Source organism: Trichomycterus rosablanca, chromosome 6 (genome assembly GCF_030014385.1).
Source record: "Trichomycterus rosablanca isolate fTriRos1 chromosome 6, fTriRos1.hap1, whole genome shotgun sequence".
NCBI classification, from domain to species: domain Eukaryota; kingdom Metazoa; phylum Chordata; class Actinopteri; order Siluriformes; family Trichomycteridae; genus Trichomycterus; species Trichomycterus rosablanca.
This window is the reverse complement of record NC_085993.1, coordinates 7,705,422-7,732,879: the sequence shown is the minus strand read 5'-3', so window position 1 is coordinate 7,732,879 and position 27,458 is coordinate 7,705,422. Positions and strand designations below refer to the sequence as shown.

At 41.7% G+C, this 27,458-nt stretch overlaps 1 protein-coding gene across 2 annotated transcripts in view; it reads right to left on the bottom strand.

Annotated features, from left to right (window-relative positions):
* Positions 1-5,223: 5,223 nt before the first annotated feature.
* Positions 5,224-27,458, bottom strand: part of tnrc6c2 (trinucleotide repeat containing adaptor 6C2) — a 42,244-nt gene continuing 20,009 nt past the window's right edge. For both annotated transcript variants that reach the window (XM_062997347.1, XM_062997348.1), the window contains 18 exons: positions 20,230-22,252; positions 17,506-17,697; positions 16,629-16,786; positions 16,135-16,212; positions 15,300-15,357; positions 15,109-15,221; positions 14,757-14,897; positions 13,720-13,839; positions 12,810-12,929; positions 12,446-12,529; positions 11,442-11,685; positions 10,763-10,894; positions 10,343-10,519; positions 9,619-9,768; positions 9,172-9,381; positions 7,829-7,902; positions 7,576-7,715; positions 5,224-6,700 (listed from right to left, as the gene is read on the bottom strand). In XM_062997347.1, the coding sequence (XP_062853417.1) occupies positions 6,364-6,700; positions 7,576-7,715; positions 7,829-7,902; positions 9,172-9,381; positions 9,619-9,768; positions 10,343-10,519; positions 10,763-10,894; positions 11,442-11,685; positions 12,446-12,529; positions 12,810-12,929; positions 13,720-13,839; positions 14,757-14,897; positions 15,109-15,221; positions 15,300-15,357; positions 16,135-16,212; positions 16,629-16,786; positions 17,506-17,697; positions 20,230-22,060 (4,359 nt within the window). In that variant the 5' untranslated portion in view covers positions 22,061-22,252 and the 3' untranslated portion in view covers positions 5,224-6,363. The remainder of the gene's footprint in view (positions 6,701-7,575; positions 7,716-7,828; positions 7,903-9,171; positions 9,382-9,618; positions 9,769-10,342; positions 10,520-10,762; positions 10,895-11,441; positions 11,686-12,445; positions 12,530-12,809; positions 12,930-13,719; positions 13,840-14,756; positions 14,898-15,108; positions 15,222-15,299; positions 15,358-16,134; positions 16,213-16,628; positions 16,787-17,505; positions 17,698-20,229; positions 22,253-27,458) is intronic.

Sequence of the window (27,458 nt, the reverse complement as noted above, 5' to 3'; positions counted from 1 at the left end):
TTGCACTTCTTTGTTTATGCCCTAAACGAGTGGGGTCGGTTGCACCACAAGACTTCCACAACATGTGTAAGAGCAGGTGTAAGAAGTGTAAAGTTATATTTTATTCTCTATTCATACAAAAACGTCACTTTACGAGGAAACACAAGATGATTCAAGTTTCACTGATTTATACACATACACTAAATGGACAAAAGTATTGGGACACACTTCCTAATCAGTAAGTTCTGATATTTTGAACACACCCATTCCTATCAGATGTATAAAATCAATTATGTAAAATGAAGTATATTTCTCCAAATATGTGGTCACACCCTGGTAAAAACCATTAGGATGATTTGAAAGATTGATTGAGAACAAAGCCTTTTACCTCAACATGGGTGTCTGACTCACAAGTGTTCTTATTACTGAATAGGCATACATTTTCAAAGGCACACTCCAAAATCTCGTAAAAACATTTCCCAAAACGGTAAAGGCCGCCATTGCCTTTAAGAAAGAGGGTGGTCATGCCACCACATTAATGCCCATGGTTTTGGAATGGCGTGTCTGAATACTTTTGGCCATATAGCATAGAATGCATTCTTTATTTCTCTTTTTCTATTCCTGCCTTTTTTGTGCATAGTTAAAGACAAACAAATAAGCTAAATTATTTAAAAAGTAATCCATCTACTAAATAAATGTTCAGTAAACAACAGTAGACTGGTGGTAGTTTTGAGGCCTGTCCAAACTAAAACAAAACAATCTTTTAAATCTCCACCCTGTAAAAATTAAATTTTCATGTGAAAGGTGCATCATTGTCAAAACGTAGAGAAAAAATATTGGTCTGTGTGGACAGAAGGATCCAGACACCATGCTTCATATTATACTATCAGAGAAAATTAAAGAAAAATATTTACATTACAGTTCAAACAGTTTTGTTTCCGTTTTGGATTTATTGTGCATGATTTACTGATTTGGTGTTATGAACTTTAAGAGCGACATGACAGATGTTTGTTTGTAGTGAGGTGGATTCTACGAGATGAGTCCTGAGTGAGTGTAAAACATGTAATGGTGTTATTCCAGGAAAAAGCTTTAAAGGTTAAAAAGGTAAACCCAGTCAGGCCGCTCAGGTGGCGCAGCGGTAAAAACACACGCTGGAACCAGAGCAGGGATCTCGAATACATCGTATTGAATCTCAGCTCTGCCTGCCGACTAAGGCTGAGCGGCCACATGAACAACGATTGGCCTGTTGTTCAGATATGGGTGGGACTAAGCCGGATGGGGTCTATCTCTCACGACTGGTGCAATTACGACCTCTGCTGGTTGATTGATGGCGCCTGCACAGAGATGAGGAAAGAGTGCTCTCAGGGTGTGTCTCTCCATACACAACGCTGAGCTGCACTGTACTCGTCAAAGTGTAGGTGATAAGATGCATGCTGCCCATTCTCCTCAATCAGAGCAGGGATCGGCATTGGTTGAGAGGAAGAATGACGCAATCAGGCAATTGGACGCGCTAAAAAGGGAGAGAAAGGGGAGAAAATGCATAAAGAATATATATATATATATGTGTATGTATGTATGTATGTATGTATATATATATATATATATATATATATATATATATATATATATATATATATATACAGGGGTTGGACAAAATAACTGAAACACCTGTCATTTTAGTGTGGGAGGTTTCATGGCTAAATTGGACCAGTCTGGTGGCCAATCTTCATTAATTGCACATTGCACCAGTAAGAGCAGAGTGTGAAGGTTCAATTAGCAGGGTAAGAGCACAGTTTTGCTCAAAATATTGCAATGCACACAACATTATGGGTGACATACCAGAGTTCAAAAGAGGACAAATTGTTGGTGCACGTCTTGCTGGCGCATCTGTGACCAAGACAGCAAGTCTTTGTGATGTATCAAGAGCCACGGTATCCAGGGTAATGTCAGCATACCACCAAGAAGGACAAACCACATCCAACAGGATTAACTGTGGACGCAAGAGGAAGCTGTCTGAAAGGGATGTTCGGGTGCTAACCCGGATTGTATCCAAAAAACATAAAACCACGGCTGCCCAAATCACGGCAGAATTAAATGTGCACCTCGACTCTCCTGTTTCCACCAGAACTGTCCGTCGGGAGCTCCACAGGGTCAATATACACGGCCGGGCTGCTATAGCCAAACCTTTGGTCACTCGTGCCAATGCCAAACGTCGGTTTAAATGGTGCAAGGAGCGCAAATCTTGGGCTGTGGACAATGTGAAACATGTATTGTTCTCTGATGAGTCCACCTTTACTGTTTTCCCCACATCCGGGAGAGTTACGGTGTGGAGAAGCCCCAAAGAAGCGTACCACCCAGACTGTTGCATGCCCAGAGTGAAGCATGGGGGTGGATCAGTGATGGTTTGGGCTGCCATATCATGGCATTCCCTTGGCCCAATACTTGTGCTAGATGGGCGCGTCACTGCCAAGGACTACCGAACCATTCTGGAGGACCATGTGCATCCAATGGCGGTGCCGTGTATCAGGATGACAATGCACCAATACACACAGCAAGACTGGTGAAAGATTGGTTTGATGAACATGAAAGTGAAGTTGAACATCTCCCATGGCCTGCACAGTCACCAGATCTAAATATTATTGAGCCACTTTGGGGTGTTTTGGAGAAGCGAGTCAGGAAACGTTTTCCTCCACCAGCATCACGTAGTGACCTGGCCACTATCCTGCATGAAGAATGGCTCAAAATCCCTCTGACCACTGTGCAGGACTTGTATATGTCATTTCCAAGACGAATTGATGCTGTATTGGCCGCAAAAGGAGGCCCTACACCATACTAATAAATTATTGTGGTCTAAAACCAGGTGTTTCAGTTATTTTGTCCAACCCCTGTATATATATATATATATATATATATATTAAACCCAGTCTTACTCTCACCACACCTTAGATAATGAGTACCACAAAACGCTCTCTAGAAATCAACCCAGATTAAATAGGATATGTTTTTGGGAATGAGCACAAAATACATATTATTTCTACAGCTCATTTGAGACATTTGATTCGGATTAAACTACAGACCTTCTCATTGGTTGTTGCGATGGACCCTAAGAATCGTAGTATAATTGGTCTAGTTTAATATTTGGACAGTATAAGTCTTTTGGAAATGTGCGTGTTATTTAAGAATTTGTACAAATTGTAAATTAGCTGGGATTATTTCTACACTTTATTTTATAGTCAGTAAAAATCAATGCAGTCTTTTCTGAGCGATTCATAAATATATGCCAACAGATTCAGTTGGAAGGAAGTTCACAGTTATACACAAGTCATTCACCCTGAACAGAGCATTGGCTATGACTTAATTTAGACCTGCTGGTGCAACCGAACCCCGGAATGACTTCCGTATCTCCAGATACAATACATATGATGATTTAGGAACTCATATTACACAGGCTGATGTGTATGTGACCTCTGATCTCACGATTGGCACTAAACATCGTAAAAGGACCAGCCAGTACCTAATCGATGCGTCTGTCATTACTTATTTTGCATAGTAACAAAATAATGTGCTGGCTCGAGAGTAAGTTAGCGGCTAAAAAGTGTCCATTCCGAGATTTTCGGAGCGGCTGGTTCAAGTAACGGCTGCTCTCTTAGTAACTCTCGCTCATTTATTATTATTAACTCTCACTAATGCTAAGAGGATAGAGGCTGCAAACAGGCAGGAAGAGGACGCTAGCAGCTCTGAGAATGAACACAAACAGAAATTTAGGAGCCTGTATGGAATTTTTTACAGAACTCTGTCACACAAAATGCAAAATTCATTAGTTTTCACATAAAAAAAAAGAAAAAAAAAAATCAATATGGCCGACAGTAAATCTTTCTTGTTGTTACACAGGACAGGAAGTGTTTGTGCATATAAACACTGCAGGGCTCCAGAAATGTGCAGTACATTTAAAAAGAACACAGAAAAAACCCAGACAAACCCATATGTGGGATCAACTCCAGATCTGTGGAGTCTCAGTTTCCTGCTGAAGGTGCAGTGAGGCGTGAGCTCTCATTTTGGCTTTGATTAGTGATGAAAACATTAAGGACATTCCATGACCACGCCCGAAATCCTACTGTGTTCCCTACGCAGTTCACAGTTTTCCTAGTTTGTTATTTTGCAGTCGGAAAATAACTTCCAGTGCACTCGTCAAGCTCTACAGTGCACTGCAGCAGTTAGTGTCGAAGAGTTGCATCCTAGCCTTGCAGATTACCCATAATGCACTGTGCTTTTTGTAGGGAACGGGGAATAGGGCAACGTTTTGTGACATTGCAGAACCTTTGCGAAGCTGCAGGACTGCGGCATTTGTTCCAGCACTGTGACATCACAGCACTGTCATTGTAACATCGCTGCACGACGTCATTGTCAAAGAAAATAGATGTTGTGACGTCACACATTGTGACATCACTGCATTCACAGTAACTGGGACACTGCTGCGTTCCATCACTGTGACATCGTTTTGCGTTCCATTGCTACAGCATCACGTGACACGGCTGCAGTCTTTGACGTCCTGTGATCTGATGTTAGACTGCATCCCTGTGACATCACACGGCATCAAACATTGCAGCACCACATCACTGCTGTGACGCCACCGTTTTGCATACATCTCCATGACAGCACGAGTTCATACCGCACTCGCCACTGCTGCAGTTCCGTAACTGCAGTTCATCAATGTGGCATCACCGTACCCCGAGTGAGCACACGACATCACAAGATGTTGAATATTAAGATAACGCTGCAATCCATCACCACATCTTGTGACTCTGTGCCACTGGAGCCTTTTGTCACTGTGACACCACTGCTTTTTTTCACCTTTATGACATCGTACATTGTAACAGTGCTGCTTTCTCGTCTCTGTAACATCACATGACGAAGCGCATCGTGAGATCACTGCATCGTGACATCACATAACTTTCCACATGGCATTCTGAAGCCAACACGACATTGCATGATGCTGCACTTGGTGACATCACATTGTGTTCCATGAGGTCACAGTATTCAGTCATTGTGACATCACCGTTACAATACTGTTCCATGTCAGCTTTCGGAACCATGTTTCCATCCTTGCTGAATAATCTAGTTAATCCGTTACCGGTCAGTTTCCGGACACGGTGAAGGCCATGAACAGTTTGGAGATGACATTCACTGTGATTTATTCAGAAAAGATTCAAAAAAGAAGAAAAAAACGTATGAAAATGTATTGTGATCTTCAGTCTGATTGTAGATTTAGTCTTTTTAAAAATGCATTTAAGTCCTTTGAAGGACACAAAAACAAAAGAGAATTTTAAATATCAAAACTTTTTTCTTCAGCTTTTTTTTTTTTTTTAAGTTTTAAACAGTCACTCTATTGGCATTGCATTTTGAGCGTCCATAAGTGCTTCATTAACCCCCCTCAAAACTTTTCATACTGCATTAGGATAATTTGGTGTTGTGCCTGAAATCATGCCGAGTCCAGTAAATCAGAGACCCGGGAGGTAAAGAAGTCCACAAGTTACTTTGTCTTTGTAGCTAACACAGACGTAACAAAACAGATTCAACACGAAAACAAGAGTAAAGGGAAAAAAGAGCATCAGTGAGGACGGAAGAATAAGCAGCCAATGCTTATATTGCACAAAGCAACACAAGGACGAGAATTTTTTTTTTCGTCCAACACAGGATCCAAAAATACATTTTAAATGATTCGGCATTGAAATCCATCCGGTCGGGTTGGAAATATTCCCGATGAGGATTTTTTTTTTTTACAGTGGCTTGTAACAGACGCTTGGTCAAGTTCCTGCATTCACGTTTTGATTATTTTTGATCAAATATATCAAAAACGAGTCAGTGTATCTCAGTTCTTTGTAAATACTGGAATAAAATGCAGCTGATTGGTCTTGGTCTTGTTCTTGCTCTGTTCCAAATCGCTGGCTCAGAAACAGAAGTGTGCAACCTTCTTTAGTCGTTTTTTTTTTTAGAAATATGAATGAAAACGAGAGCACTTAAGGTTAAAAAGTTTTGAAGAATTCAAGAAAAGGTAGAGAGGTTCAAATCAGGAGAGTCAGGACGGCATGAGGTTTGCTCTTGGTTAATAGTGGCCGCCTGACTTTCTTTGCTTCAAAAGAGAAAAAAAGAAATGATACAAAACATCCAAGGTGTCCGTTTTTCCTCAATCTTCACTTCCTCTAAAGTCTCTAAAACATTTATCCAGTTGTAAAATCTACTTCTACTTTAATGTCTTTTTTTTGGGAAGTTTTTTTTTTTTGCTTTTTTCTGTTAAAAACATCTCCATGTAAAGTGATTATCCTCACACTGATTTGCTGATTATTTCTTTGTTGTTGTTTTTTTTTTTTACCCACGTGTTGTTTTCTACATGTTTTCTCCGCTCAGCAGGTCCCCCGGCAGCAGGGTATTAATTGGGACGGGGCTCCCCATCACCCTTGTCTCCTCTCCGTTCACATTGATTGGCCCCCACAGACTGGAGTAGGGTTGCTGAACTCCACCCCACAGCATCTCCGGCCCAGCACCGTTGGTTCCTCCTCCAGAAGGGTTTCCGCTTCCTTTAGCGCCCGCTGTGCCCCACTGACCCAGGGAGGGGTGTGTGGAGCCACTGGAGGGAGGGAAAGACTGAGCCTGAGAGAAAAAGCGTGTCACTTCCTCTTCTCCGGCAAACTCTGCTAGAATGGTGGTGTTACCCAGAACGCACCTGGAAAAAAATATTAAACATTGTTATTATGAGTTTTATCCATTTTACTGTGCTGTCATCCAAAAACGTCTGCAAATTATCTACGTTTGTGTATTCCTAAATCTGTCTGTACTGTTATGCACAGTATGATAGACACACTCACATCCAAATCCAGAACTATGTGGACAGTACCTGATGTACCACTGTTCGTTTAAAATTGCACACTGAACCACTAAAAACAGGAAGAGTCACTAAAAGTGAGGCTGTGGTATCAGGAGGAGGTTGCTCAGGTGGCATAGCGGTAAACTGAGCTAGCCCATTACCCCTGAGATTCAGGGTTCCAATCCCCAGAGGTAAAAATGAAAAAGAATAATAACCAGGACGATTGTTGGTTTGCCCGGCTGCAGCTCTTGAATTGTTCTGTAGCCCCAATTACATTTATTCTTGTCACTGCACCGCTTTGATAACCTCTGGTACCACATGGATTTTACTGGATTTATGTTTTTTCTGGTATTACATCACCAAACTTCTGGTAAGTATCTGCCATAGCAGTCTGGCGAACCAAACCAATTGCTGTTGACATGGCGCTGTATCGTCTCATTCCAGTGGTGACTCTGTGATGAGTGTATTTGACCCATACGGCCTGCTCCGGTTCACTTGGTCCCTGGCCGTGAACAGTAACTACATTTTGCATGGCTGCTTAGATACAGTACTGGTCACTCAGCAAAGGAAACAACCACTGAATGTAGATCACAGATTTAAAGACGCACCATTCCACAGGGTGGCGTGCAGCAGAAACGTGACAAAATTGTGTGTAAGATTGTGTTAGTGTGTCTGATTGTGTATTAGTGTGTGTGTGTTTGTGTTTACAGTAAGGAAAGTGTAAATGTTCTCACATGTGCAGAGATTTCTGAGCTTTAGCTGCTTCCTCTTTTGAGCTGTAGCGCACCAGAGCGTTCCCCTGTGCCAGACTCAGGTGGAACGTGATGAGAGGACCATGCTGCATGCACAAAGTCCTGAGGGTGGAACCGTCAATCTGTAACACACACACACACACATCACTACACGAACTGCCTCTTTTAATCAGAATTACATCTGTAAACATCTGACTGGCTGTGTTCTAAGTTAAAATTTAAAAAGTGCCCCTACCTGAGGAGTCAGATTCCTAAGCACGAGCCAGCTGCTGGTCCTACTGGAGCTTTCTGAACTCCAACCAGCACCCTCTGAAGGAAAGAAACAGAGAGAGAGAGAGAGAGAGCGAGAGAGAGAGAGAATCTTTTTAAATAGAGGTTGATGCTGCACAGCTCCAGCCTAAGCTTCATTTCCTGTCTGTGTGAAGTTTAGTATTTTCTAGGGATGTAACGGTGCACCGGAAGACAGTTAAAAATCGGTGCGCATGTGCCGCGATTTGAATCGGTTAATCATTTAAGATGTAAAAAGACAAAAAAGAACAGAAAGAAAAGAAAAAGAACAAAAAGAAGACAAAAAAGAACAAAAAAAGAGGAAAAGGAACAAAGAGAAAAAAGAACAAAGAGAAAAAATAACAGAAAGAAGAGAAAAAATAACAGAAAGAAGAGAAAAAAGAACAAAAAGAAGAGAAAAATAACAGAAAGAAGAGAAAAAAGAACAGAAAGAAGAGAAAAAAGAACAAAAAGAGAAAAAAATAACAGAAAGCAAAGAAAAAAAAACCAGAAAGAAGAGAGAAAATAACAGAAAGAAGAGAAAAAAGAACAGAAAGAGAAAAAAAGAACAGAAAGAAGAGAGAAAAAAACAGAAAGAAGAGAAAAAAGAACAGAAAGGAGGAAAAATAACAAAGAAAAGAAAAAAAAGAACAGAAAGAAGAAAAAAAGAAGAGAAAAAGAACAGAAAGAAGAGAAAAAATTACAGAAAGAAGAGAAAAAAGAACAAAAAGAAGAGAAAAATAACAGAAAGAAGAGAAAAAAGAACAGAAAGAAGAGAAAAATAACAGAAAGAAGAGAAAAAAGGACAAAAAGAGAAAAAAGGACAAAAAGAAGAGAAAAAAGAACAAAAAGAAGAGAAAAGAACAGAAAGAAGAGAAAAAAGAACAGAAAGAGAAAAAAAGAACAGAAAGAGAAAAAAAGAACAGAAAGAAGAGAGAAAAGAACAGAAAGAAGAGAAAAGAACAGAAAGAAGAGAAAAAAGAACAAAGACAAAAAAAGAACAGAAAGAAGAGAGAAAAGAACAGAAAGAAGAGAAAAGAACAGAAAGAAGAGAAAAAAGAACAAAGAGAAAAAAAGAACAGAAAGAAGAGAGAAAAGAACAGAAAGAAGAAAAAAGAAGAGAAAAAGAACAGAAAGAGAAAAAGAACAGAAAGAAGAGAAAAGAAGAGAAAAAGAACAGAAAGAGAAAAAGAACAGAAAGAAGAGAAAAGAAGAGAAAAAGAACAGAAAGAGAAAAAGAACAGAAAGAGAAAAAGGAACAGAAAGAAGAGAAAAAAGAAGAGAAAAAAGAGAGAAGAGTAGAACAGAAACCTGAGGAGTATTCCCGGCTCCAGCTGTGGCTCAGCACTCCTGGTGTCCAGTTGTTGTTGTGTTTGTTATTGGTGAGGCCCGGTGGAGGACGTGGCATCCCCGTAGAGCTCCGCCCACCCGGAGGAACCTTCCACATCTCACTGGACAATGAGGACTGAGTGTGTGGGGCAGGAGCTGCAGACCAGGTGGACTTCAGGTCCATCAGCTTACCTGAGAGACAGAAGATCAAAGAAATGAGGGATAACCAATAACAGCCCAACAATTTAGTCATGACTAAATCCCACCAAAATCACCCAAAACCTCTGCCTCTTCTGAAACACACACCCCAGTCTGGGAGGGTCAGGGCTAGCACGTGCTTCCTTCAATATAAAGTGCTGACATGTTTTGAACCAGCAGCCCAACACTCTCAGAGGAGAGCACTAGTGTTCAAATCGATCGTACTCTCACCTCCGTTTCTGTCCCGCAGCAGGTAGCGATTAACATCCTGAATGTTGGTATTGATTGTGGGGCCTCCAGAAACACTTCCTGGGGTCACGTTTGGGTCGGACTCAGGGTCGATATTCTGCAAACCTTTCCATGGAACTCCTGGACAAAACTCTGAGCAGATAAAAAGGAGAGAATCATTTCAAACACTTGTAAATAAATTAGACATCAGATGTACGTAAGTGTTATGTTTGCTATATAGCTAGAAGTATGTGGACACTCTTTCTAAACATTAGAATTAGGTTTTACAGCAGTGGTTAGTGTCGTATTAGGTCTTTTATACGCCGTAAAGTCATGTTTAACCAGTTTGGTGCAGAGGAACTCCAGTGGCTGGCACAGAGCTCTAACAACACTGCACACTTTTAAGATGAACTGGAACACTGACTGAGAGCCAGACCTTCAAAATCAGTGACTGACCTCAAAAATGCAGCACAAATTCCCACAGACAGAACATAGACCAGAACACAGAGTCAGAAATACTGTGGGAAACCTTCTCAGAAAGGTTGAGGCAGCTATAACTGCATGGTGTGAAGGATTTCATATTGATGTCCATGTTTTAGAATGGGATGTCCAAAGCCAGGTGTCCACGTGTATATGAGTACATGACGGTTATGTAATAAATGTGATGCTCTAGGTGTAGTAATGATGTATAATAATGACAGTGATCAGTGTGTTGTTTTTCTTTTACCTGGAGGCCAGTTGATGTTCGTCCCATTTGCCATTTTGTCTGTATTTTTGCCTGGAGTCCAGTTCTCTGGCGCCCCCAAGGGGCTGCTGGGAGATTGAGAGTTGGAGATCAGGTTATAAGGACCGAAGGAGTCCATCACTGGTTTAACGTTGGCAGCGTGGGTGGAGGACGGAGTACCTGAGAGAGAAAACGCAACAAACCAGTTGACCATGCAGAATATTATTATACAACTTCTCAGTGTAAAGTCTATAAATCTAATCAGATGTATACAAGTTCAACAAAAAATACAAAATGTGCAAAAACAGAAAATCAGGAAAAGGGGAAAATTACTGTACATGTGATATTATTTTGTGTTATGATTGTGGGTTCTGTGCTGGGTGATGTCAGTGTAAGACTGGATTGTTATTGTGGTGTATTTACTTGGACTGGTGGAGGTGCTGATGGGTTCCATGGTGCTGGTGTGGGTCCACTGGGACAAACGGGACTGGGGTTGGGGCAGAGCATCCTTCAGAGTCTCAATACAGCCTACACCAACATTGCCATTCAGACCAGCTACAGAAGCAAAAACAAGTACAAGTACCATCATCACCTGCTTCAGGGAAGATTTTTACATCCACAAGTCTCACTGTTCTTCTGCTGCAAAAGTATGTGGACGCCATATGATGAGCTTCTCAAACGACCGCTTTTAAAACACTTATTTGCACCAATAACAGCCTCCACTCTATTTGGAAGGCTTCCCAGTATTTTGGAGTGTGTCCGTGAAAATATGTGCCAATTTAGTTAAAAGAGCATTTGAAAGATGCTGGACAAGAAGGCCTGGCTCTCTACTGTTTTTTTTTTTTTTTTTTTTTTTTTTAAGTCAGTTAAAAACAACCTTAAAACTGACTGAATATCCATTCTGGTGTTTGGTCTTATGTAACAAGGAAGATTACATACGGCACCAGACAACTTTGCCCAAAAAAGAGAGACATTCTCTTCCATACAGGACATGTGTAAACGGCATCATGAATATATGTGTATATTTACACTGATTTTAATGCTGATTTTCATTGTTTATTAATGTTTGAATGAGGTAGGAATATACTGAAGTGTTTCTTACACAGAGGATAGGAGCTGAAGGAACCAGAAGAATTGTGCTGCTCTTTGGTGTGCAGGTCAGAGATGGAAAGGCCTGGAGAAGCGTGAGTGTTTCCAGGGAAGGTGTCCAGGTTAGGCTTGCCGAGGCTGGGGTAAGAGTGGGCAGACGAGGCCTGCTGCTGCTGCTGCTTTATCAGTAAAGCCTGAGCTAACTGCCTCTGGTGCTGCTGAATCTGCTGCTGCATGTTGGAGATTGTACGTGCAACCTGAACACAAAGTGGAACAAAAATAGTTGGTTAAGGTTTAGATACAAGCCTTTAGGGTGTGGTAAAGTTTAGGGATGTCCTAATTGTTATTGGGACAGTTCCAATCTTTTGAAAAGGCTTTTCAGAAGATTTTGTATTGTGTCTGCGGCAATATAGGCCTATTTAGTCTATAGTGCATTTGATGGAAGATGGTGAAGCTGGATTTGAAAGCCTGGCTTGCCATGAACGTTTCAATTACAATTCATCCCAAAGGTGTTCAAAGGGGGGTTGTCAAACCATGCCTTTGCCCTGGATGTTCCTATATTGTTTCCCCAAAGTACATAATATACTGATTTTTTTTATACCTGTTAGCAGCAGGTGTGGCCACTAAACAGCTTTGGAATGACCTGAAACATCAATAACCAGCCATACAAATGGACAAAAATTTACATGGACATTGTTATAGCTAAAAATCACATAAAGATTACTCTATTTTAATATTATTTCTATATTATTCTCTATTTGAATATTATCATATAAATAGGATGTCCAACAAGCTTATTATCAAACATCCAAATACTTTTGGCTATATAGTGCATCTACATAGCAGCATGACATAAGTAACATTAGTGGCCAGGGTAGTAAAGTTTGTGCGAAAATCTTTGACAGTTTGGGGAAAGATTGGGTTGTAATGTTCGGAGGGGAAGTTTAGGGGTGCTCATCATTTCCTAAAATAGTATAAATTTTAAACTGATATAAAATTGTAATTAAAAAGACTCACTTGCTGCTCCTGCTGTCTGATGGGACCAGAAACATTTCGCTGAGCCTGCATCATCTGCTGCTGAATCTGCAAACGCTGGTACGCCTGAGCAACAGAAAGAGAGAGAAAATAAGAAAAAACAAAGACAGAAAGAATGAACACCAAAAACTGCTACTGTCTGTACTAGTGACTGACCCTTACTCATTCATACTCTGGGAGAATTTATATAAGTCCACCTGCATGTTTTGAGAGTTGTAAGGAAACTGAACCACCAAAAGAAAGCCCACACAGACATAAGACACACATACAAAACCCCTCACTGAGACCCCTTCCATTTCTTGCCTTATTCTTCCTACTCTTTACTGACTCACTCCCAGTTTCTCACCATTTGTAGCTGCTGGAGTTGGTAGAGCAGGGTCATGTGTTGAGGGTTTATCGGTGAGGTTAAAAGTGCAGGATTCAGTCCAATGTTTTTTGCTGCAAACTGTAAGAGCTGTGCTTGAACCTAAAAAACAAAAAAAAACAAAGCTCAAACTAGAGTTGGACAGAAGCACTGAGGCAGTAAAAGAAAAGTCTGGATAAAATGTTAAAGTCGAGGCAAAAATGTTGGAACAAAGTGGGACTGGAATGAAAGTCTATGATAGAGAACGATGAGGCAAAATGTGGTTTCATTCTAAATTCTAACAGTCTTTGGATTTAGCATAGAATGATAAAATAGTCAGGTCAGATTTTTTTTTTTTACAGTGGACATTTTCTCAAAGCAACTTTACAGGTTCCAAAAACAAATTCCCTGATGAGCAGCCAAGGGTGACAATGACAGGAAAAACTCCCCAAATATAACATGGAGGAATGATATGTTTGAACAGAATGTTGGAATATGGCATGAAATATTAATATTTGTTTGTTTATTAGGATTTTAACGTCATGTTTTACACTTTGGTTACATTCATGACAAGAACGGTAGTTACTCATTACACATGATTCATCAGTTCACAAGTTTAATGTCAAACACAGTCATGGACAATTTTGTAGCTCCAGTTTACCTTACTTGCATGTCTTTGGACTGTGGGAGGCGCTAACGGAGGAAACTCATGCAGACACGGGGATATGGGATGTTTCAATGGAATGTTGTGGTAGAATGTTGGGGCATGGTATGGAATGTGGGAATAAGATTACTGAACATGTGTTGTGGTACAATGTTGGGTTGTGATATAGAATATTAACAGAATGTTTTGTCTAGGAATGTAAAAGTGAAATTCTGGGACAGTACGTTTGGGATGAACCACTTTACACACCTGAGGGGAGAGAAACTGAGGCACTTGAGCTCGTAGTGAAGAATGATGGGCGGAGCTTAGAGGTTGAGGGGGCGGAGCCCGAGACTGTGCTGCTCCATTACTGCCAAACATTCCATTCATCTAACAGAAAAAGGTAGAACAATGTATACAGCGCAAATTCAGATATGAAAATAATACATATAAAACACCAGACGTGGGAACGTGTTTACTCTTTTTATTCCAACACTTTTTTCCAGTTAATATTTTAGTATGTGCAACGAATTATTAAAAGCAGTGAGATAACAATGCAAGCTGTTTCGAAGGAGTACATGTGCAGCATTGTTTATAACCCTGGGCGTCTGTACTGTCTGGCTACATCTGGTTTGTTAGTTCTTTTCCGGGGGTGAAACATTTAAATAAATAAATACATTATTCCTTTCGGCTGCTCCCGTTAGGCGTCGCCACAGCGAATCACTTGTCCATGTGTGTTTGTCACAGTTTTTACAGCGGATGTACCACCATGCACCTTTTATATTTGATAGCCCAGCCCAGAATTAAACCCCCTGAAATACAGGCACCGCTGTTACCAGTCATGTGGCTCTTACCAGTATATTGCTCCAACTCATAGACAAGACACTTAAAGTATCTAAAAAACATGGCATGAAAATTCCAGTTGAGGGATTGGCACCCTGTTGAGGGTGTATTCATGCCTTTTGCCAAGTGGTTCTGGATTGAATCGGACCCACTGTGACCCAGACCAGGATAAAGTGGTTGATTAAAATTAAGTGGAAAAAAATGCCCAGCATTGGTGACATGGTGTTTCACCGCAAACCTTTTACAAAGTGATCTTGTTAATTCACCGTCCACTTTCTAATGAATAAACTTAAGATACTAGATCAAGATACTGATTATGCTACAACAGTAACCCCAAAACACAAATCAAACCAGAAACGACCTGCCAGTCTAAGCAGATGTGGAAAAGCTTCGAGCCAACAGCCAATCAAAAACACACAGCAATATTAGCAGTTTTTTTATAATCATGTGTGTTAGTAACTCACCTGTCTGTTGTTTAAGTTTTGCATGTTATGTCCAGGCGAGACTCCGCCCACTCCGTGGCTGGGAAGGCTGCCATTGGTCAGTTTGAGGCCAGGAGAATGAATAAATGGTGATGCAGGTGGGTCATCTGATAATCCACCATCCTGTAAACACGGCACAAACATCACAGATCTCAGCGATGGCGGGATGCAGTAATAGACCTTTATGCCTCCAAAGCACCTACTTTTATCCAAGCTTAAATGTAAGCACTGACTAACACGGACTAACAAGGTGGTTTTGGCATTAAAAGAACGCTCTACAGAAAACAAGCTCAACAGAGTTCACAACAGAGGAGCTAGGAGCCTGAAAGTGTACCTTGTCCATAAAGGGAGCTCGGTCCAAAGAGTCCTTAGAGAGGTTTGGTGGGCGACACATCAGCGTCCTCATCCCTCGCTTTTCTCCATCACCCTTCTTTTCCAGAAGTGCACCTACACACAACCACCAAAATGAGCCATTGGGACTATTTTGTGTGTGTGTGTGTGTGTGTGTGTGAGAGAAAGACTTACTCATAGCCTGGTCCAGGTTCATATTGTTACTTCTCAATGCCTCCTCTGCTGGATCCCTCTGAAACACAACAGACCGGACAGTGTCATAACATGTAAAGAGGATCGCACTATACTGAAGTGTTCCTCCACCACATGCAGGCTCCTTGACCAGACAGCAGGAGTCACTGTTGCTGCTGCAATAAGGTGATATCCCATCTGGCCTTCTCTCCCTCAGACACGTCTGTGTCTTTTGAGTGCCAAACCAGGCCGATGGCACCACTGAGACTCGAACCCTGGTCTCTACAGTAGCGAGCTAGCATAACAGACCGCTGCACAAGCCAACCACCCTAGTGGGGATTTGTATTACAATTCTAATTTACTATACAGAGATATACTATATGGCCAAATTATGTGGACCCCCTTACTGAGGGGTACAAGTGTTTTAGGAACACAATATTTTACCAGATTAATATGCTTTCAACCTTGTGGAAACAGTTTGGAAAAGGGTTTTTCATGTTCCAGCATGGCTGTATCTCTGTACACCCCAACCTTTCACCCAAACTCACTCACACTTGCTGCTAACAGGTGTATCAAGACATGATTTGACAAATTTATTTTGGAAGATCCTATTGTCCTGCCCAATGTATCACCAATGATTTATCCACTAGGATGAACTGGAATGCTGATTGCAAGTCAGGCGCTCCCATCCATCAGCACACTTCTACAGTTAGACTCCATTATTTTGAGTGAAGACAGGTTAAGCCACAAATAGTGGGCAACTCCATAATGACATGTTCAAATAGTTACAGTGTTCCATAATTATTGGGACAGCTATAAAAACAAACTGGGAACTTACAGGAAAGCCCATATCTGTGAGCTGTTTGATCAGACGGTTCATGATCCAAACATCATCCTGTTTATTGGAGATCTTCACCTGGAAAAAATACACACAGAAAACGAGAGTCAATAGCAGTCATAGCAGTCTTAGGATTTTAATGATTTCTGCAACTATGACTGATTGACTGGAACACTGCAAGAACATCAGAAGCTGCAAGAACACAGTCACGCTAGCTTGATCATGGCATGCTTTAAAACCGACACCCTAAAGCTCAGCTGAAGTTTGTTGCTGATCACATGGACAACAAACTATCAGGAACAGGGGTGTCATTGTCTGGCATTCTTTAAGCCTGTGGCAACCTAAACCTCACTGTACTGTTAATCTATTCACTGTTGTTCCAGCAGCTTCTAATTATGACAGTATATTTTTTACACAGTTTCTTTTTTAAATAAAATCCATAATAAACATCCAGACAGAGACAGAAATAATTATGGAATGTACTGGTCTTGTACCTTCTGTATTCCTTTCTTGGACTGATTCCAAGAAGAGGAAGCACTGTCCTGAGAAGTGGGACTTGTCCACATGTCCCCATCCTCAGCATCCCACTGGCTGCTGCTGACACCCATCTCGTCTCCGCCTGACCCCCAGCCTTCTTGCATAGATTTGGGAGCTGGAAAAGTGCAAAACAGCAATTCAGGGTGTCGGCTCATACCCTTAACTTAAATTCTTTATCTTTTTTTGGTCATTACTGATTCCCTATTGCTCTACCCATGCTTGCTGAAAAAGACTACAGGCTAGTACACACCTCCTCCAGCCCGTGTAAAGCCATCAACTGCTGGTGAATTTTAACTGAAAGCTTTAATGTATAGAGGAACACGATTTACTCTTTCTAGTCCTCCAATATTTAAACAGACGTCTCAACCAGACAACATTAAGCACTGTTTCAGTGACTAGGAGGTGATTTACCATATTTCTCTACTGCAGACATGGCCGACTGTGTCTGTGGCCCAGCCAGGGCCCAAACCTAACACACCGTGGTGGCGGGCTAGTGGATTATAGTGCTGTGCCATCCACAGGCCACAAATGTAATACTTGGTAAAGTGTTTACTGCTTCTTCAAATGTAGTTCAGGGATTACTTTAATGGTATAGTAAGAAAATTCAATAAAATCTTCAAAACATCTGACATGTAATTAATAATGTACGTAATTAAAATAAATAAATATGAATTCAGAACTACAAATGTGACTGGACGTGGTGTTGCATTACGCTGCTTTTGCATCTCTTGCTCTGCACAAGGCTCAAGTTTAGTGTGAATTTACACTGATATCTTTTAAACTTTTAAAACAAGCTTCCAGAAACAGTAAGTGAGTTCCATTATTCTCACTCACCAGGTTTGGAGGGTCCCGAGCCTCTACTGTAGGATCCAGTAGATTCATGTCCATTCTCTCCCCAGACTTTGTTGAGTTTGGGTGATTTGCCCCAGGTAGCAGTTCCATTATCCACTGTGGTGCTGGAAGAGTCTGGTTCCACCCAGGTGGGACAATCTGACTTGGACTGGACGTTGGGCAGATCCCCCCAGCCTAAAAAAAATCCCCAAGATTTAATTATGATTATTATTACATATTTATATCAGTCATTAGCAGATGAATAAAGAGTGTTTATAAGAAGTATATTTAGTGCTGTGAAAAAGTAATTGCCCCCTTCATTTGGCACTGTAATATCAATAAATAAATGTTATACCCTTTTATAACATAATTTGTAAAGTGTTTCTCATGTGGAAAAAAAGTCACCCCCAATACATAAACTTACTATAAAAAGTGATCGTTTATCTCGATTATATGTACATCAATTAATCATAAGCTAACGTTTTATAATCATGGCAGCCTAATCTTATAGAAATATTTAATGGGACTAAAATGCATTGGTTTATAGTGTTAATTTAAATACACTGAAATTAAAGGTAGGATAATTTATTACTTAATAAGGCTTTATATTAATAAAATTCTAGGCCCTGCAGGGATCCTGTAATGATTCTGTAATGTTAAACAGGAGGAACTGCAGTGATGCAGAGTCACCACCAGATGTCAGTACAGTTCATAAAACATCAAGTCTATTAAATCTGTAGTTTAAAGGAAAAGTAAATACAACAAAACAGCTTTTAAAAACAACCAAACCAGCGTTTCATTAAAGGTAATTTTAAAAGTCATTTAAGAATTCTGTAAAGCCCCAAAGTAAGGGATTAGTTAAAAAAAAAAAAATCAATCATTTTTACGGCATGTGGGTCAACAAAGTGACATCTAATACTACCATTACTTAAGTTTAGGCTTAAGATTTAACCTCAGGATTTATATTAATAGGACAGATATGCACAATGCCTAAAAGAGTAAAGAACTCAAACAAATCAAAGAAACAAAGAAGGTACAGATCCTGTTCTCAGCAGGACAGAGAAACTCAGACAGCAAATGTCTTTGTTCGCCATCGTTCCTAAGCGCTGCCAAGAACAGAAATAGAAAGCTTTCATGGGGCCAGGAATGGGGACTGAGGGCCGAATCCGTCGAGCCAAGCACAAGGCGGACATTTCTTTTCAGCTGCGGGCCTCAGGCCAGCTGGCAGCGAGAGACAGCAGGATGGATGCCATCACAGAGTTCTGTTAAAGCTCTGAAACAGGACTCCAAACATTAAGCTCGCTCCTGGCAGCCATGCTAATGCCTTGGCATCATCAAACACCAGGGAAATCTTGTCCAAGTTCTTAATAGATATACATGAACACACACAGCAGGGATTTTCCTAGCCTACTTCGGAGAGGCAGATCTGATGTGGCAAACGTGCTAAACAATATAGTACATCAACAAGCCGTCTCAGGGAATTCAAAGCGTACAGCTGATGTACAGCAGATTCAGAAATTATTCACACCCTGTTGTGGATTTAATGTGGAAATGATAAAATCATTATCATTGAGTGTTTCCAAAAATCTCTTATTTACTAAAGTATTTAGACCCTTTGCTGTGGTAACATTTTGCTCAGGTGCATCCGGTTTGCTTTAACAATCCTTGAGACATGTAATAAACTCAAGTGGACTCCACCTGCTGCGATCTAAATCAATTTTGACTAGAAGGAGCATTGTCAGGGCCAAAAGCCAGGCCAATAAGTCAAAGGAACTGTCTGTGGAATTCAATTTGAGGCATAGATCAGGGCATCTAAAGCTCTGAGTGTTCCCAAGACCACAGTGGCTTTAATAATTTCAAACTGGACAATCTAGATTAACTTGGTGGTGTTAGAAGTTCTAAGATGACATGTTTATTTATTTATTAGGATTTTAACATCATGTTTTACACTTTGGTTACATTCATGACAGAAACGGTAGTTACTCATTACACAAGATTCATCAGTTCACAAGTTTTTAATGTCAAACACAGTGATGGACAATTTTGTATATTTAATTCACCTCACTTGCACGTCTTTGGACTGTGGGAGGAAACCGGAGCTCCCAGAGGAAACCCACGCAGACACGGGGAGAAAATGCAAACTCCACACAAAGAACCCGGACCGGCCCACCTGGGGATCAAACCCAGGACTTTCTTGCTGTGAGGCGACAGTGCTACCAACTTAGCCACCGTGCCACCCACGATGTCATGTAACTTTAGCATGGGCTCCAAAATATTTAAATATTTATTAGGGTAGATGGTGAATCTTTGTGTCCATATAGTTAGGGCTAGTTTGATATGAAAAAACATGTGGATCTGTGGTCCCTGGTTAAAGGTTAAAAAAAACTGTAATAGTCCTGTTAAAAAATGTATTCGGACTTCTGATGCAATCTAAGAATGACCAAAACATATCTGCCCTAAAGAAGAAGCTGCTGGAATACAGGTTTACTGTCAAACATCAAGTAATTCAGCATGGGTGTGATCCAAAAGTTGATCAAATCTAAACATGCATGGACCAAGTCTTTTACAGACGAGTTTTGCTGAGTTGTCACCCAACCAAATACTAAACGAGAGGGGGTAAATTCTGAAAAGTGCCCGACTTTATGTTGCGACAATCGTTTGCAACAAGAGGGTTGAGGTTGAACTTTACTTTTTCACTGCACTGTTTAAGCAATTCACTGGACTTACCAGGGTTTATCATGGGCATCCTGTTGTGAGGGGGTCCTAGCTGGTTGCCATTGTTGCTACCGTCTGAGTGGTTCTGACCCTTGTTGGAGTGAGCCTGTTGATGATTGTTGTTGTTTGGCCCTGTGTGGTTGCTGACGTTGTTGCCACTGTTGCCGTTACCGTGGCTGCCCTGTGAGGATGGGGTATTCCTGTCCCACATGTTTACACTCGTCCGATAGGAGCTAGGATCCCCCCAGGTAGAGGTTCCATCATCAATCTCCATTTTGCGGCGAATGGAAGAAGGAGAAGGTTCCTCCCAACCAGTGGTTTCCTCTCCTGCTTCATGCCTTGCTGTAGACTTCCAGCTCGAGCCACTTTGCTTGACTGTATTTGGCCCACCCCACGACCCCATGTTTACAACCCCGCTGGATTCTTGAGGTTTGCCAGTGGTGTCATTTGAGCGTTGGGAGTCTCGCCAGTTTCCTCCTCCTGCAGGAGGTGCTTTGCTCCAGCTTTTCTGGGGCTCCTTCCAGCTACCTCCATCTCCATCCCAAGATGAAGTAGGAGAGCCATTCATCTTTCCATCTGAAGGCTCTCCCCAGCTTCCCCAGCCTGAGGAAGCATTGGGTCCATCTCCAGAAGCTGACTTTGAACCATCGTTCCAGCTGGGAGACTTCTCATCAGATCCCCAAGATCCCCCACTCGAATCCTTAGGTTTCGGGCCTTCAGGTTCACCCCAACTACCATTAGACATCTTTTTATTAGCAGGTGGCTCTCCCCAACCTGTTGGTGAAGCTGGTTTCTCCCAACGTGTGGTTGCTCGAGAAAGCCCCTCATTCTTATTTGCAGATTCCATCCTGGGTGGAGCATTTAGGTTGGGATTGGCACATCCTGCCTGAGGAGGTGATGATCCTGTAGAAGGCGTGTTACCCCAAGTCTCTGTCCCACCCCCATCTTTGGAGGCAAGATTTTCATCCATTTCCCAAACTGTGTGCTGACGGACCGGGGTTTGACCCCAACCCGAGTTGCAGAGCACACGAGGGTCAAGGTCCTGCCTTGGAAGAAGTGGGGCTTCCATACTGGAGGACCTTTGTCTCGTTTCTGAGTGTCCTTCGCTGCCATCCTTGCTACCTTCGCTGCCCGGAGCATTGGCGCCCCATGTATTCATTGATTCCTGAGTGGGACCATCAGCATCCCACCCTGTACCTTCAGTGCTCGGCTGCTTGCTCCAGTTACTCCATCTGGTATCATTTCCACCTTGTCCCCAACCAGAGATGCTACCACCAGAATCCCAGCCAGATTCCTTAGACTCTGCATTTTTGGGTTCTCCCCATTGAGAAGTGCCATCTCCAGAGGCTTGCTCAGTTGGAGACTGACTCATGGTTCTTCCCCAACTATTCACCGGGCTCATTGGCTCCACTTTAGTGTTTAGTCCATCAGTTTTAGAGTTAGGCGGCTCAATGCCAAAAGATAAGCTTGTTGGGGACTGGTGCTGCTCAGGGGTGTCTGGGTTTCCCCAGGCACAATCTCCTACAAGGCTGCCATTTCCATTGGTGCCTTGAATTGGTGCGACACCTCCTGGGCCACCCATATTACCAGGCCTAGACCCCATCCCTGGGGCTTCATGTCCAAGTACAGGCCATGCCGAAGGGTTGGCACTAGGGTTCAAGTTTACATTAGAAGGGCCCCAGTTGGGCTGGCCTCTGCTACCCATGGGCAAGTCAGTTTTGCCCTCAGAGGCCCAACCCCTGTTGGGGCCACCCTGACTGGAAACCATACTTGAGGAGTGATTAACACTGGCTTTGTTGATTGCGTAGTGACTGTGCTGGCTAGCTCCTGTAGCCATACTCATGCTGCTATTAAAGACTGTTGCTGCGTCAGTGTCCAAAGTGCATTCTAATGACTGCTGAGTAACGGAAGGCAAAGATTAGGCGTCGGTTTTCGCCCACGATTGATTACTTGATGCTAACGAGTACTGCTGCTGATTAGGATGCACCAAAGCGAATTCTCATGCCGAGCTCCCAGCCACTCTGATTGGGCAGCACTGTGAAGACAAAAACAAAGCAGGACTATGATTACAAATGGGACTGCACTTTTACATTCATTTAGTCTGTCAACAGAAGAACCTGTAGGGACTTAAATAAAGAGTGCAAAGCTAAAGGCATGGAAATGCAAAGTACAAAGATATCTGAAGAATATCCTAAACTATATATATGAGGGTTCTTCATTAAGAATTTCAAAAACAAATTATATCACTTTTCTCCAGTCACCATCCGATGTATTTTTCTCAGTGCTGTACCATCTGGTATCATTTCCACCTTGTCCCCAACCAGAGATGCCACCAGAATCCCAGCCAGATTCCTTAGACTCCGCATTTTTGGGTTCTCCCCATTGAGAAGTGCCATCTCCAGAGGCTTGCTCAGTTAGAGACTCATGGTTCTTCCCCAACTATTCACTGGGCTCATTGGCTCCACTTTAATGTTTAGTCCATCAGTTTTAGAGTTAGGCGGCTCATTGCCAAAAGATACGCTTGTTGGGGACGAGCTAAAGGCATGGAAATGCAAAGTACAAAGATATCTGAAGAATATCCTAAACTATATATATACAGTATATATGAGAGTTCTTCAAAAAGTTTCAGCACATTTTAAACTCTATTTATTGAGAATTTTAAAAACAAATGGCATCACTTTTCTCAGCACTGTACCAACTTTTTAATGTCATCAGCAAAAAAATGTTTTTGATTGAAAGCGTAGCCACTGATGCAGCGCTGCTTTCACATCATCACCACATGAAAATCTTCTTCCCCTCAAAGCTGGAAATCATATGGCGCTAAATCCGGACTATAAGCTCTCTCTCAGACACGACCAATTACTACTCCTCCCGCCCTCCCCGCTTTCAACCAATATATAAAAGTGCGGAAACTTTTTGAAGATCCCTCGTAAAAACACAATTAAATTATATTAACGGAAGCAGAACTAAGAACTGTGGTTTCATCTGTGACTGGTTCCAAAACGATGATGGTAAAGCCCTTGGACCAGTGCTGATTTTATGTGATAACTCCTGCCTAATTGAACGTTTTAGACTTGCTGTGTGAGGGGTTTTGCATGAAACGATGCCAGTGCTGCAGTGATTAATTCATTAAGGAGCAGTTTATAAAAGGAGGTTGTTAGCTTAGCTTGCCAACTCCGAATAGGACAGGCAACTTCTTGTCCCCCAAGTTTATTTTGTGATGGTAAATTGTATTAATGAAACTTGCACAACCAAAACAAACTACAAAACTCCATGCTAGGTTTAGTGAGTATGCTAATTCTGGGCTTAAGTGCAAACTGAACCCTAATGGTGCCCAATATCCAGTGTAAATCTTGGCGTCTCAGCTGGACCACATTCACTTCACAAAGGCACAAAAACAGCAGTCTAAAAGGTTGAGAGTTCAAATCCCAGCTCTGCCATGCCAGGCGTCATACAATAGCTGACCCTGCGCTCTGACCCCAGAAAGAATTTCGTTGTACTGTACACCTGTATACAGTGTATCACAAAAGTGAGTACACCCCTCACATTTCTGCAGATATTTAAGTATATCTTTTCATGGGACAACACTGACAAAATGACACTTTGACACAATGAAAAGTAGTCTGTGTGCAGCTTATATAACAGTGTAAATTTATTCTTCCCTCAAAATAACTCAATATACAGCCATTAATGTCTAAACCACCGGCAACAAAAGTGAGTACACCCCTTAGTGAAAGTTCCTGAAGTGACAATATTTTGTGTGGCCACCATTATTTCCCAGAACTGCCTTAACTCTCCTGGGCATGGAGTTTACCAGAGCTTCACAGGTTGCCACTGGAATGCTTTTCCACTCCTCCATGACGACATCACGGAGCTGGCGGATATTCGAGACTTTGCGCTCCTCCACCTTCCGCTTGAGGATGCCCCAAAGATGTTCTATTGGGTTTAGGTCTGGAGACATGCTTGGCCAGTCCATCACCTTTACCCTCAGCCTCTTCAATAAAGCAGTGGTCGTCTTAGAGGTGTGTTTGGGGTCATTATCATGCTGGAACACTGCCCTGCGACCCAGTTTCCGGAGGGAGGGGATCATGCTCTGCTTCAGTATTTCACAGTACATATTGGAGTTCATGTGTCCCTCAATGAAATGTAATCCCCCAACACCTGCTGCACTCATGCAGCACCAGACCATGGCATTCCCACCACCATGCTTGACTGTAGGCATGACACACTTATCTTTGTACTCCTCACCTGATTGCCGCCACACATGCTTGAGACCATCTGAACCAAACAAATTAATCTTGGTCTCATCAGACCATAGGACATGGTTCCAGTAATCCATGTCCTTTGTTGACATGTCTTCAGCAAACTGTTTGCGGGCTTGCTTGTGTAGAGACTTCAGAAGAGGCTTCCTTCTGGGGTGACAGCCATGCAGACCAATTTGATGTAGTGTGCGGCGTATGGTCTGAGCACTTACAGGCTGACCCCCCACCTTTTCAATCTCTGCATCAATGCTGACAGCACTCCTGCGCCTATCTTTCAAAGACAGCAGTTGGATGTGACGCTGAGCACGTGCACTCAGCTTCTTTGGACGACCAACGCGAGGTCTGTTCTGAGTGGATCCTGCTCTTTTAAAACGCTGGATGATCTTGGCCACTGTGCTGCAGCTCAGTTTCAGGGTGTTGGCAATCTTCTTGCAGCCTTGGCCATCTTCATGTAGCGCAACAATTCGTCTTTTAAGATCCTCAGAGAGTTCTTTGCCATGAGGTGCCATGTTGGAACTTTCAGTGACCAGTATGAGAGAGTGTGAGAGCTGTACTACTAAATTGAACACACCTGCTCCCTATGCACACCTGAGACCTAGTAACACTAACAAATCACATGACATTTTAGAGGGAAAATGACAAGCAGTGCTCAATTTGGACATTTAGGGGTGTAGTCTCTTAGGGGTGTACTTACTTTTGTTGCCGGTGGTTTAGACATTAATGGCTGTATATTGAGTTATTTTGAGGGAAGAATAAATTTACACTGTTATATAAGCTGCACACAGACTACTTTTCATTGTGTCAAAGTGTCATTTTGTCAGTGTTGTCCCATGAAAAGATATACTTAAATATCTGCAGAAATGTGAGGGGTGTACTCACTTTTGTGATACACTGTATGTATATATGACAAATAAAGGCATTCTATTCTATTCATATGTGCATTGGTATAGACTTCATCTTGACCCATAAATGCTGGCATGGTGTGAACACTAAACAAGACTATAAAGAGTTTTCTTAACCTAAATCTGCATGCAAGGACAAAAAGCCTGAGAACACTTCTATAAACCTTGGGTAAGATATAAAAAGAGTAGCAGATGTGGATGATCTATGACTTTCTCCTCCACACGCCAGTAGATATTTGTCATACATGCCTGGTTTTTAGATTTCCAGAATATTGCAATGCTCAGTGGACCGTAGCGCTAGTCATATTAGAACAAACATGTCCGTGTATATATTACACATCGCTGGGAAGCAGAGGCATGTGGAGAAGAAGGACCATCAGTCTTATCTGCCAGCCTTGCCCAGGAAGCTGAGGTGGAACATGGTTCATTTATTTGCATGAAACCACGAGCAGTCCCTCATTCATCATTTCCCCACACCCTACTGGATGCCTATAAAATCAGAACCGCACTGCTACCGTAGATCACCGCCGGGCTGGAGGACTCACAGTAGCACAGCTGTAATCAATCATGAGATAGCAGCTAATCGATAGCATGTAAGATAATGGAGAAAGGGGGAGGAATTTATTGATCTTGCAATGCAAATGAAAGCAGAGCGTCTCTGCTTCTGCCTCAGTCCCACAAGGCTTCAGTCAATTCATAAGTTACGCATTACACCACCAAACAGACTGTAATTAAGTTTATTGTTTAGGCTAGCGATCTGATGCTATCGAGTTTGCAGCATGCACTATTTTCATTACACATTCCACACAAAAAACAAACATTCCTCAATATTCGTCTCTATTTTGTCGACTTCTCAAAAATCCATCCAACCGTCATGGTTGCACACTCCAGCCATCTAAACAAATGTACACATTTTAAAGATAATCCAAAAAAATCCATACAGTCTTGACTCTCAGTTTTTTGTCCATGGATTTTCGTGAAATGGCCAAAAATATGCGGACACCTAACCATGAGCTTGTCACAAATTCCTTTCCCAGACCATGGCAATTAGAACAGCTTAGAACAGCCTTTACTGTCCTGGTAATGCCTTCTGCAAGGTTTCAATGTGTGTATGTGGAAATTTAGCCAACACTTTCATTCTAATTCCCCCCAAAGGTGGTCAGTGAGGTTGAGGGCAGGGCTTTTTCTAGGCCACTGGTGGCCCTACACACAAAACCTGCCAAAACACTTAAGTTTATTTGCAGTTTAGTTTTGCCAGGTTTGTGGTTCCAAATCAATCATCTCACTCAAAGCCCTGATAACCAAAACTAAAGCTTTTGGACACATAATGAGAAGATTATGATTCGAGTGGGGTATCCTGGGGATCTGATGAGAAGTCTCCTAGCTGGAATGATGGTTCAAAGTCAGCTTGCGGAGATGGCTCTCCTACTTCATCTTGGGATGGAGATGGCGGTAGCTGGAAGGAACCCCAGAAAAGTTGGGGCAATGCACCTCCTGCAGGAGGAGGAAACTGATGAGACTCAAATGACTGGACTGGCAAACCTCAAGAATGATGGTTGATTGAAAAAGACAATTTAAATATTATTAGTAGTAGTAGTAACAGTAGTATTTTATTTATTTTATTATATGTATCATAAGCATAATTATTATTATTATTTTATTATAATTTAAAATAATAGTAATAATAATTTACATTTTTTATTGTTTTTTTATTGTTGATCATTATTTATTATTATTAAATCATTAATATTATTCATTATATTTTTGTATTAGACTTAATATTACATCTATTATTATTAGATTTATTATCCTTGTTAAACTGACCATCTTTAAGGCAAAGCAATCATCATTAAAAGTTTATTTATTTAACATTCACATAAAATCTCATCCACTTGTTCTAGTGAGGACCGGGAGCTGAGTGTGAATGAACACCAGTGTTTCTCTCGTACCTTCAGGCTTTATTTCCATTCCATCTCATTACCACACAGAACAGAAGCATCAATCAGTGGAACAATTCACCCTGATGATCTGCCACACTGAAGGCTTCTTTCTGCATAAACAGACTCGTACCCGGAGT